The 13,277-nt window shown below is 37.8% G+C and overlaps 1 protein-coding gene across 3 annotated transcripts in view; it reads right to left on the bottom strand.

Moving 5' to 3' along the window:
• Positions 1-13,277, bottom strand: part of GRM7 (glutamate metabotropic receptor 7) — a 1,064,146-nt gene that overhangs the window by 563,144 nt on the left and 487,725 nt on the right. For all 3 annotated transcript variants that reach the window (XR_008913421.1, XM_007500141.3, XM_056804572.1), the window contains exons 3-4: positions 1,720-1,861; positions 562-716 (exon numbers count right to left, since the gene is read on the bottom strand). Coding sequence is in view for 2 of the 3 variants with exons in the window: in XM_007500141.3 (XP_007500203.1) it covers positions 562-716; positions 1,720-1,861 (297 nt within the window). In the remaining variant the exon portion in view is untranslated. The remainder of the gene's footprint in view (positions 1-561; positions 717-1,719; positions 1,862-13,277) is intronic.

Raw genomic sequence — 13,277 nt, 5'->3', positions numbered from 1 at the left:
GGCCTCAAAAGCTTGTAGGGATGAGATGGATGCAGGCTCCTAAAAGGGGTGATATGCTGTGTAATCACAGGCTCACAGGGCTGGAAGGGACCTTGAGAGGTAATGGGGGGAAACATTTCCCATAGTTATCCTGCTAGGAAAGTAATGGATAAATTACAAAGGGAATTTATTCGTTCAGATAATGTATCTCACTCACATACGAGCGTGAGTGTATTGTTATTTCTCTTCGTATTAACTGTAATGCTATACTATCAGAAAACTCCTGTGGTAAGAGTGAAAAAAAATGCATGCTAATATTTCTACCATTGGGAAAATAATATAGTTCATTGAAAAGAGGAATATCAACTCGGAGAATGCACCCAGAAAGGTGTGTGACCTCATTTGTGTTTCACAGATGCTAGACTTGAAACGCCGATGAATAAATAATGGATGAGCCATGGGGCCACGGGCTCACACACCTGCCTTTGCCCACATCGTACCTCGCAGCCACTCAGAACTGTTCCCAGACTCTCTGGGCTCTGATGAAGGAGAAGAACTGACGCGGGGAAAGCTGCTGCTTACCTTCTACCGTAGCTCTCTTTGGCTGAATGGTGATGGCTCCTTCCGCTATGTCTTCATTCTGATACAAGGGGTTCACCTTGGAACCCCAGCTGTCTGATCCAACCCAGAGGAAATGACCCAATTGGTCTGCCCTTTTGGCAGCTGCCAGGATCTGCCTGTGGAGAGAGGTTGAACGCTTGGAGTTAATGGAAAGAATAGAGCAAAATATTGATATTTTAGTTCAATCTCATCAAATATAACATCCATTTGTAAGTTCTTGAAAAATGGAAAAATCCATAGGGTTTCTATCATACTATAGGTTTCCCAAATTCTAAGAGTCCTATTTATGGTTTCCTAGAACTTTAACTCAAATACTTTGTCAATAAATTTTAAGATGGTAGATTCAAGTTCTAAATTTTTATTTTTATAGATATATTAGATGTGTTAGGGATTTTGGTCTTTTATTAAACCTTGGTCTCATGGAGCCTGAAAATGACTTTCATTTTAGTTTTATTCTTCTTGTTGGTGAAAGTGGAATTCAAGGTTCCTGTTCTTTTTTATATCTTTACAGCCTAGCACAACCAGTAGTGATTACTCAGTGCTCCCATGTTTTCATGCAAGGCAAAGTTTCCAAGATTGTGTCCTCTCTCAAATCTGAAAGTCAGAAGCTACTTCACCTGTTATGTAGCCACCAAACATTGAGTAATCATTCTCTTGACCAGTGCCCAGGGTCTCATGTACATTCCCAAGATTGAATCCAAGAATCAAGACTCAAAAATAAAAGCAATCCACAATCCCTTATGTAGAATGCCAAACATTTGCTTTCAGATTTATAGTGTTTAACATAACAGATGAAAGTCTTCTAGTATATTGTAATAGTAACTAAATAAAGACCTTCCAAAGAGTTCACTGGTCTTTAACTTTTAAAAATAAAATAACACAGCACTTCTGCTAATAGGAGGTGGGGAGGAGACCAAAATGAATGACAGCAACCTGCTGTGACTTGCATTGTTTCCTATCATTAAGTATGCAGCTTAGAAAGCATATATTGACTTTGTCAGTATGTAATAATAGCTTTGATCCAATACTCTCTTTTTCCCTGCTGGTGCCTTCATCCTGATCTGCCTGCTTCTGAAGGTTGTCACATGCATATTAACAAACTTCATCAGTCATCCTTACTTTATATCCTCATCGTTGGCAAAAATCACCACGGCCCTGGAGTTGGGAGTATCCAAGAGCTGTTTGATAATTTTATCAAAATCAGAAGGCTTGTATTTCCGTTCTTGAGGAATTCGCACTGACTGAGCAATGCAGAGCCCACCTATGAGAAGGGAGAAAGGAACAGAGACAGAGATAGAAAGAGAGGGAGACCAAGATAAAGACAAAGAGACAGTAGGCAACATAGAGAACAGAGAAAAAGAAAGTTGAGAACAGAGAAGAAAAGACCAAGTCAGAGAGAAATCAGAGAAATGAGTTGAAGGGAGAGAGAGAGAGAGAGAGACAAGTGGGGGGGGGAGAGAGAAAGGGGGGGGTGACAGAGAAAGAGTGAGTAAGAGAAGGAGGAAGGGAGAGGGAGAGAGAGAGAGAGAGAGAGAGAGAGAGAGAGAGAGAGAGAGAGAGAGAGAGAGAGAGAGAGAGAGAGAGAGAGAGAAACTGTCAATAAAATACCGGGACAGAAATAATAGAGTGGGAAGAGGAGGCATATTTTACAAATTCCCGATTGCATAGCATTTCTAGTGACAAGCCTGATGAAGCCATCAGCTATCACACTGAACATTCTAAACCACTCATCCTTGGGACAATACTTCACAACCTTATTGTTTCTGTAGCACAATTGCAAATGTCTAAATGTACTAGGGCACACAGATGCAAACTGGTTTGCAGAAAGTAGAGCTCATGCCAAAGAAAATGGAAAAGATTCCACAGAATTGCAGGTAGAATGATATATATATATATATATATATATATATATATATATATATATATATATATATATATATATATATATATATATACCGAGAGAGAGAGAGAGAGAGAGAGAGAGAGAGAGAGAGAGAGAGAGAGAGAGAGAGAGAGAGGTAAAAGTGGGTTCATGTCTTCAGCAATGAGTAGTCCCTATGACCATGGCCAAGTGACTTTTCTTCTGTCTACTTCCTTAAAACTGCAATAAAAATATCCTTAAGACCTGCCTTATATGGTTGTTACCAATACATAATTAAAATACTTCATCTGAAGATCCCAAAGCGACAGAGGAAAGATAAGGCAGAAGAATGGCTTGTCCCCAATCAGATGGTCACCTGTAATGCAAATTACAGCATCAGAGTTGCCTAGGGGACAATGAGAAGGGAAGGGTTTTGCCTAGACACTTACCCATCCAAGTAGTTTTGACAGAGGCTAGATGAACTCATATGTTTCTGACTCAGACCAGCCTGGCTTTCAGTCCATTGCAGTATCATGCCACCTCTAGCTTTCTATTACTATATGTGACTAGATAGGGAGGGTAATATACTCACTTCACTACAAAAATAGAACAGTGGTAGTTGATCTTTGGCAGAGTGAGAGAAGAAAATTCACAGAACAGTTTGAAAATTCATTCTGAGGCAGGATTGATTATTTATTAAATCATGGTATCAAATATAATTCAATTCCACAGACTTGTCTCTAGCACCTACAAGCGCCAAGCATTGCATGGGTGCAAAGGGTAGGAATACAAAAACCAAGATATGTGTCCTCAGGGAACTTGCATTCTCCTGGGGAAGAGGTAGAACACAATCTAAACACAATGTCTGTGAGCCTGTTCAGAACACCAGAAATTTAGGTGAAGTGGTTAAGGTATCAGGGACTGTTCTTATGGCTACCAACTTTGGTCAGACTACCATCACTGTTCCCCCTTCCACCACAGACTTTCTACACCTCATCTTCTCATCTCCTCTTGGACCCTCCTCCTTTCCTTCCTTTTATCATCCTCACATCTTTTCACTCTCCTCTTCCTATATCTTACACACACACACACACACACACACACACACACACACCCCTCTACTACATCCATTTTTTTGTTGCTCATTTTTCTTAGTCTCTTTAGAGCCAGCTATGTAGCAAAGTGAATCAGAATTCAGGTGCAGACCCAGCCTCAAATACCCTGGGAAAGTTACCGCCTCTATCTGTCTCTTTTTCTTCAAATAAAATGGGGATAATAATACCTCCTAATATGTAGGAAGGCTGTGAGGATCAAATGAATGTATTTGAAAAGTACCTGGCACATAGTAGTATTTAATAAGCGCTTCTTCCTTATTTCTCTACTCTCTCATCCCTTCCCCTCCCCCCCCTTTCTTTTCTTCTCTTCCCTTCTTGGTTTTCTTTACCTTTCTCCTTCCCACTTCCAGGTTCTAATGCCTCAAGAATTAGAACCAGGCATAATTCTAAATCACAGTGAGTCTGCTACCAAGGTGTGAGTGCTAGCCCTTAGCTAGCCTGCTCATAGAGCCTGAAGTAATCTCTGCCCATGGGGCTGTTCCATCTACTAATTTTGTTACTGAACTGAATATAACTGGTTAAAAAATCACCTAGTCCATGGCCATCTGAATGAAGCCTAGGAACCTTCTGTGTTAGAAGGCAATTGATAACCAAAACTGAGACTATCATTTGATTATTCCTTTTCCACAGTAGCATCTTGGATGTTCCAAAGACTCTAGATGGCATAGATGGAACTGGTATTGCTTTTCTCTTAGACAAGCCAGGGAAAGCCAGGAACTCACCTAGCAGAAACAATTACCCAAATCAAATATTTTGGAACCAGATGCTTGATCCAAGCCATTCAGGGAGCTGGAGAGGAGGTAGAGTAAGGAAAAGCTCCCATTTTGGCAACCCAATTACGGTTTGAGAAAGGGGTGAAATCATGCCCAATCAGAGCAAAAGAGAAAAACATCCTCCATACAATGGTGACAACAGGTTCAGCATCATTGGCTCTGAGTTTGAGCAAAGAGAATCCAAATCGCCTTCCTCAAATTGCTCAGAGGATTCTTGGGAGAAGAAATGGCTACTTTGTCACCTTCCCAGCAGGAGAAAAGGAATAGTACTGGATGGAAACCCAGCCTCCCATCAGGATTCAATTACAGCTGAGTGGTTCAGGAAATTATAGTAAACTCCACTATGTGTAATTAGTAGAGAGGTGTCTTTCACATGCAGATCCAGGATTCTCCCAGTGGACCACTAGAAGTAATTCAGGGAAGGTCTGTTGATGGTATAGCAGATAATGTTTCTTTCTCTAATGTGGAACTGCCCACAGCCCATTCAAGGGGGCAGCAAAAAAAAAAAAAGGACTATCTGAGGAAGTAATGATAATGAACAAGTTCCTAATGACTAATATGTAAAAACTGACAGGTCTGGAAACAAGAAGAGGTAGAAAAGAAAAAAAACAAAACTGCTTCCCTCTCACTCTTTAATCATGTTGCAGTTCTGTATAAACAACCTTTTTATCTAGAAATGTTAAACTAGCACCTTCATATATGCAAATTTAAACTAGATAAATATAGTTTGAAGTATGATTATTTAAATTTAAATTAATTTTTTAACCAAACACAAGGGAACTGAGGTGTCAAGAATCAACAACCAGTATTTGGCTCAAGAACATCTGGGTTCACATGTTAGCCCTTATACATACTAGATGTGTAACCATGGCAAATTAACCTGTCAGTGACCCCATGTGACTCACTAAGTAATAGAGTAATGTATGATCAGTGTTTAGTGAAGGTGTTCCCTTTTGGGGAGTTCTCTATATCAATAAAATCATAGGTCCAAATCTATTTTTAAAGAATTCTAATACATTCAGTTATAAAATAATATAATATATTATATATATATTATATGTACACATATATACATATGCAATCTATATTATATTACCTTCCTTCTTGGAAAGAGAAAAAGGGTGAGAGAAAGTGAAAAAAATGAGCCAGATTTTTGGAAATAGTTAATGTGAGAATTTGTTTCTCTTGGATAAGCATTTTTATTATAACTTAAGATATTTGTAAAATATTTATATACATAATTTATTACATACATATAGCAAATCACATATAGGATAATAATTGTGTATTATATATAATATATTATATAATAATTGTTATGTATTGTATTATACTATATATTAAAAATAAAATAAAATAAATAAAAATAATTAACAACCCCCCAAAACTAACTAAACAAAATGAACACCAAATAATATGTCTTCATATGTACAATCAATATCATATTGCTTGCTTTTTCAAGGAATGGGAGGGAGGGAAATAACATGGGATTCAAAATTTCTAAAAATGAATGTTAAAAAAATATATTTAATCAGGAAATATTTTATGAAATCAACTAAATATATGTATGTACATAGAGGGAGAGAGGGAGACATATATAAAAATAAAAGAATATGGCAGGTTTTGATCATCAATTATACATGATCAAATAATACTCCATAATATCCATAGATATAGCATTAAATTTTAAAAAGTATTTAGTATTTTCCCAAGGCAATGATGTAGTTGCCCAATTAATGCCAATAAACCTTTATAAATTATCTATTATAGATGAAGCACTGTGATGGATAAAGGTAAAACAAACAAAACAAACTAAAAAATTTACTTGAGGGGCTTCCAACTTGTTGGTGAAATATAACCAGTAAATGAGTAAATATATACATGAAAATAGAAAAAAGTAGGAAGAAAATCACTAGAAAAAATGTTTGGCAACTGTTTCATGTAGAAGACGACACCTGGCCTGAGCCCTGAAGGAAACAGGAATTCCAACATGTGGAAAGGAATAGGGTTAGGGTGATGGGTAATAGGGAGCAATCTTTGCAAAAAGTATAAAGAGATGCTGAACTCAAGGAACACCAAGTCACCAGAATGTTGAGCACAAAAAAGGAAAATAATATACAATGAGATTAGAAAGTTAAGGTAGTGGGGCAGCTAGGTGGCTCAGGAGAATGAGAGTGAGACCTCGCTATGGAAGGTTGTGGGTTCAAATGTGGCTTCTGGGGGGCGGAGTCAAGATGGTGGCTTAGCAAGCAGCAAAAGTTCAGATCCTTCCTTACCGATACAGACTGAATGCTCCTAGGGCACCGAAATTCAAGCTGAACAACAGGACAGAAGCGGGGAAGCCTCCTTCTGGATTCAAATCAAAAGGTACGCCCCCCCAAAAGCTGGAATCCGAGAATACTGAGGGCTAAGGGGAAGTCAGAGCGAAGGTCCCAGGACCCCTCCCCCACAACGCAGAGGGCTGAGCCCCCAGCAGCAGCAGGAACCTCTGAGCGGGCAAAGGTGCTGGTTTGGAGGGTCTACCTTGTGAGCAGCGGGGTGCTGGGCTTGGAGCATCCAGCTTGGACAGCATGGAGGAAGCCAGGGAGAGATGGGGCCTTGGCTGGTCCCTCCATCGGCTCCAGTCTCACCTTTGCCTCGGGGCACATCCAGACCAATCCAGTTGAACATAATTCCATCAGAACTCCTCAGAGTTTAGGGAGGCGGGCAAAGGCATTTGCAGACAGTGGAGAAGCAGCTGGAGAGAACTGGACAGAGCCTGGGTGGCCCAGCCTTCCAGGAGTCTTCAGAGCCTCAGAGCTTCATACCACATACAGCCAGATCCAGTTGAACTCAATCCAATCAAAAGCCCCCAGAGGACAGGGAAACTAACATTCCTTCCCTAGAGACTGTACCAAGAGATCTGACGAAGCTCCAAGAAGGGAGACTGACAGCCCCAAAATCAAAACAAAATGAGAGGAGCAACAGCACAGCCAAATACGGGGAGCACAGAAGGGGTAAACTCGAGCAAACAACAGGAAAAGAAGAATGAAATTACAATAGACAGCTTCTGCACAGGTAATGAGCAAAGAGCTAATAAAACAGAGGGGGAGAGATCAGCAAAGGAAAAATCAGAAATCCCAGCGAATTGGATACAGGCTTTAGAAGAACTCAAAATGCAATTCAAAACACAATTACAAGAGGCTGAAGACAATTGGGAAAAGAACTTAAAAACTAAGATAAGTCATCTGGAAACAGAAAATAGTGTCTTGAAAGCCAAAATCAACCAGCTGGAAAATGAGGCAAAGGAGATGAAAGATGAGGCAAAGCAGATGAAAGATGAGGTAAGGAAGATGAAAGATAACCTCCAAAGAAAATCTGACAAAAAGGAAAAGGACAACCAAAAAACTAAGGATGAAATCCAGTCTTTAAGAACCAGAATACAACAACTAGAATCATGTGACCTCACAAGGCAGCAGGACACTATAAAACAAAACCAAAAGAATGAAAAAATTGAGGAAAATATGAAGCATCTCATTCACAAAACAGAGGATTTATAAAATCGTTCAAGGAGAGACAATTTAAGAATTATTTGCCTACCAGAAGACCATGACAAAAGAAAAAGCCTGGACATTATATTACAGGAAATTATTAAAGAAAACTGCCCTGAAATCCTTGAACAAGAGGGAAAAGTGGAGATTGATAGAATCCACAGATCACCTCCTGTACTTAATCTCCAACTGACAACACCCAGGAATGTTATAGCCAAATTCAAGAACTATCAGACCAAAGAAAAGATATTACAAGCTGCCAAGAAGAAGTCATTCAGATACCAAGGAACCACAGTGAGGATAACTCAGGATCTGGCTGCATCCACACTGAAAAAAAGAAAGGCATGGAATACGATATTCCGGAAAGCAAGGGAACTAGGTCTACAACCAAGAATCAACTACCCAGCAAAATTGACTATATTCTTTCAGGGGAAAGTATGGTCATTCAACAAATTAGAAGAATTTCAAGAATTCGTAAAGAAAAGACCAGACCTGAACAGAAAATTTGATGTACAAGCACAGAACTCAAGAATCATCAAAAGGTAATTAAAAAAGAGGGGAAAAAAGAAAAACAAAAAAAAAATTTTTTAAGAGACTCAATAAGTTAAAATGATATGTATCCCTATAAGAAAAGAGGTCATTGGTAACTCTTAAAAACTGTTGTTATTACCTGGGCAGCAAAAAGAAATATACTTAGAGGGAACAGCAACAAACTGTATAGGATGAAAGGACAAGACATAAATAGGTATATAGATATATACATGCAAAAATACATACGCATGAGTATGCATATATATATATATATATATAACTAGAGCTTAAAAATAGGCTAATATTAAAAGAAATGGGAAAAGTAACAAATAGGGGTAAATTTATATGTCATAAAGAAGCTCATGGTGGGAGGGGGAGAACATCAATACACTGGAAGGGTAAAGAGGTCGGAGACAGGAAATACTCAACTTTTACGTGCTTTGAAAGTGACTCAAAGGGGGAAAAACAATCCAATCCATTGGGGGCAGAGAATAGATTTGCACCTTATCGGGGAGTAGAAGGGTAACAAACGGTCTGGTGGGGAGGGAAGCAGTACAAGAGAGGGAGGGAGCAGGGGGGTTAATTTTAGAAAGACTACAGGGAAAATAAGGGGGGGGATAAATAGGGAGGGGGGTAGAAAGGGAAGTAAAATAAGGGTGGGAACAAGGGGGACTGTTCAAAAGCAAACATTGGTGTAGAAGGAAATAGTGAAAGAAGAAAAGGCAGGAAAAGGAGCAGAAATCAAAATGCTGCAAAATACACAGCTAGTAATAATAACTCCAACCATTCTGGAGGGCAATTTGGAACTATGCCCAAAGGGCGATAAAAGAATGTCTGCCCTTTGATCCAGCCATAGCACTGCTGGGCTTGTACCCCAAAGAGATAATAAGGAAAAAGATTTGTACAAGAATATTCATAGCTGCACTCTTTGTGGTGGCCAAAAATTGGAAAATGAGGGGATGCCCTTCAATTGGGGAATGGCTGAAGAAATTGTGGTATATGTTGGTGATGGAATACCATTGTGCTAAAAGGAATAATAAAGTGGAGGAATTCCATGTGAACTGGAACAACCTCCAGGAAGTGATGCAGAGCAAAAGGAGCAGAACCAGGAAAACATTGTACACAGAGACTGATACACTGTGGTACAATCGAAGGTGATGGACTTCTCCATTAGTGGCAATGCAATGTCCCTGAACAATCTGCAGGGATCTAAAAAACACTATCCACAAGCAGAAGATAAACTGTGGGAGTAAAAACACCGATGAAAAGCAACTGCTTGACTACAGGGGTTGAGGGGATATAACTGAGGAGAGACTCTAAATGAACACTCTAATGCAAATACCAACAACATGGAAATGGGTTTGAATCAAGAACACATGTGATACCCAGTGGAATCGCACATGGGTTATGGGAGAGGTGGTGGGAGGGTGGGGAGGGAAGAAAAGAAAATTATCTTTGTTTCCAATAAATAATGTTTGGAAATGACCAAATAAAAATAAAAAAACAAAAAACAAAAAACAAAACAAAAATGAAAAAATAAATTAAAAAAAAAAGCAAAAAAAAGAATAAAAAGCATTAAATTGAAAAAAAAAAACAAATGTGGTTTCTGATACTTCTTAGCTATGTGAAGCTGGCAAGTCACTTACATCTATTGCCTAGCCCATATCACTCTTCTACCTTGGAGCAAAATACAACATATTGATTCTATGATGGAAGGTAAGTGTTTAAAAAAAAATGAAGTTAGAGGAAAGTGAAGTAAGGAGGGGAGAATTTGGAACTGAAAAAAAATTACATAAAAAAAGAAAAAAAAATAGAGGAAGAAATCAGAGGACTTGGTTTAATAATTCTTCCCGTGACATATATTATTTGTTTGATTTTGGATTAATTTTTTTAAAAAGAAAAAAAAAAGTAAAGATAGAGACTTTTTCCCCCCATAAACACTGAAATTCACTTGAAATATCGACCAACTCATTTTCATGTGACAATCTGATCTCTGTGCAAAGATAAATCTTCCTTGCATTGTACAATTTTTCTCAAAAGCCAATGAATTTTAAACTTTAAGACAATAGAGAAATACAGGAATGGATTTTGGGTGGAGTACTTCAATGAATACACAAAGAATAATATTCTCTTCCTTATATTCTGTTTCTTTCATACTTGGTTGAAATGAAATAGCATATTTAAAATGCTTTGTCAACCTTAAAGTACTAAATAAACATAAGCTATAACAGTTATTATTGTTACTTATTTTTAATACTTTAAAAGGAAAATAATTCACCAACTAGTATCTGATAAGGCCATTTATCACAGTAAAAATGCTTGACATAACCAGTGCTTTTTTTTTTTTTTTGGTCTGGCATTTGAAATGTTAAAAGAGGAAAAAAAGGAAAAACGAAGAGGACAGCATATCAGCAAACAAAGCCACAGGATGTGGGATCATGTCATAGAATCAACTGTCTATTCTATAATGCTTTAAAATTTGAAAAGCACTTTCCATCTATTATCTCATTTGTGTCTCCAACAACTTTATGAAGCAAGTACTCTGTATGCATTCTCCCTGTTTTATAGATGAAGAAACTTGGACTCCAGTTCTGAAAGTGATATGGTTACATAACTACTTAAACAAAAGAACCCTGGACTTCCCACTTCTAAGGGGTTTCTAAAAAACACAAAAATCTGTCACTGACCAGAGAATCTGAAAATTACTGTATTAATGAGAATAGTTCTAGCTTTCTGGAACTTCAGACAGTTAGGAGCAGGTAGGTGACTTAGTAGACAGAGAGGCAGGCCCGAAGGCCAGAAGTTCCAATTTTAAATCTGGCCTCAGATACTTCCTAGCCTTGTGACCCTGAGCAAGTTATTAAAGCCTAGCCCTTAGAACTCTCCTATCTTGGACTAATACCTAGTGTTAAGTCTCAAGCAGAAGGTACAGGTTTAAAAAAGGAAGGAAGGAAGGAAGGAAGGAAGGAAGGAAGGAAGGAAGGAAGGAAGGAAGGAAGGAAGGAAGGAAGGAAGGAAGGAAGGAAGGAAGGAAGGAAGGAAGGAAGGAAGAAAGGGAGGGAGGGAGAAAGGGAGGGAGGGAGGGAGAGAGAGAGAGAGAGAGAGAGAGAGAGAGAGAGAGAGAGAGAGAGAGAGAGAGAGAGAGAGAGAGAGAGAGAGAAAGAAAGAGAGAAAGAGAGAAAGAGAGAAAGAGAGAAAGAGAGAAAGAGAGAAAGAGAGAAAGAGAGAAAGAGAGAAAGAGAGAAAGAAAGAAAGAAAGAAAGAAAGAAAGAAAGAAAGAAAGAAAGAAAGAAAGAAAGAAAGAAAGAAAGAAAGAAAGAAAGAAAGAAAGAAAGAAAGAAAGAAAGAAAGAAAGAAAGAAAGAAAGAAAGAAAGAAAGAAAGAAAGAAAGAAAGAAAGAAAGAAAGAAAGAAAGAAAGAAAGGAAGCAAGGAAGAAAGAAAGAAAGAAAGAAAGAAAGAAAGAAAGAAAGAAAGAAAGAAAGAAAGAAAGAAAGAAAGGAAGGAAATAAAGGAATTCAGTCAATTGTACAAAAGAAAGAGTCCTTTTTTCCTGGCTACTCATAATAGCCAAGATTTCCTAAAGTTAGCCAGAAGAAATGCACTTGAATATCAAACATTGTTGGCTTGTTTGAAAATACATGTTTTATTTTTTATATTCTTCAGGTTACAGAAAGATAAAATTTTCATAATCATTTTCTGAAATTTTGCAAACCATGGTTTTTCTTCCCTCTAACACCTTTCTCCTCCCTGAGACAACAGGTAATAATATGTCATGGGTTGTACATGTGTTATCCTACAATATATAATTCCTACATAATTCCATGTTTGTCATGTTGTTGAAGAATATACATATTACTTATATGAGAGAAAAAGTTGCGGAAGAAATAAATTAAGGACTGGCATGCTTCAATCTGCATCCAGATTTCATTAGAAAACCTTTTTTGAATGTCAAGCAATATCAATGTGAGAAATATATTCATCAAAGACTAGCTGATGTGTTATTTTCCTTTAAATATGTTTTTTTTAAAAATCAGTCTGCAATCTGAGATTTGCATTCTGACTTCTAATTTGTGACATACAGGAGAACGATTCAGCTCCTTATTCAGATCTGAGAATATCATAACCCTTTTCAGATTCTCTTTATTAAAGGGCCATTCTGGTGTCTCTAACATTCCATTACAATGTCTAGCCACTATACCTAACTGAAAATTCCCATATTGGTCAGCTTTAGCAGAATTCCAAACTAAAAAACCCTTCTATCCTCACCCTCTAAGATGACAGTTTTTATGAGAGTGAAATCTAAGAATAAAAATGGAAAAGACATTTAATAGTAGTAACTCATACATTATCCTGTGATACCAGAAACCACAGCATTTAAATGAACTGATCAAGACTCATAGAACCAAGTCAGGAGGGGGGAAAATGATAAATTAGTTGTTCTCAGAAAGCATAGGGTGGAGAATAAAAATAATGGTATTTTTTTTTTTACCTAAGACTTGTGATTTCATTGGTTAAAAGGAAGTCATGATAGAGAAACTGCCTCTGATGACACACCTCTTCAGAACCTCTGCTGATTACTTCTTGCTCAAAATACTGTTGTATATCCTTGGTTTTCTAAGAGAACCAGTGACATCATGAGTGATGTTTTGACTTGTGCATGAACTGGATTTAAGTGAAGTAGAGTTGCACAAAGTCATCAGCCTCTCTCTTCCAGTCATCAAAGTTCAATGGCAACACAAAAGCCAGTAAATTGATGATGGGATTGTGAACCTTAAAAATTCTCAGACCTTACTTCATAAAACTGGGTTGAGACTATTCCCCATTTTAAACAATGAAGGTACTTAGATCAGGAATGTGAGACCTCTA

Source organism: Monodelphis domestica, chromosome 7, assembly GCF_027887165.1.
Source record: "Monodelphis domestica isolate mMonDom1 chromosome 7, mMonDom1.pri, whole genome shotgun sequence".
Lineage (NCBI taxonomy): Eukaryota > Metazoa > Chordata > Mammalia > Didelphimorphia > Didelphidae > Monodelphis > Monodelphis domestica.
Note: the sequence above shows the minus strand (reverse complement) of the source record. Positions and strands in the feature narration are given on the sequence as shown.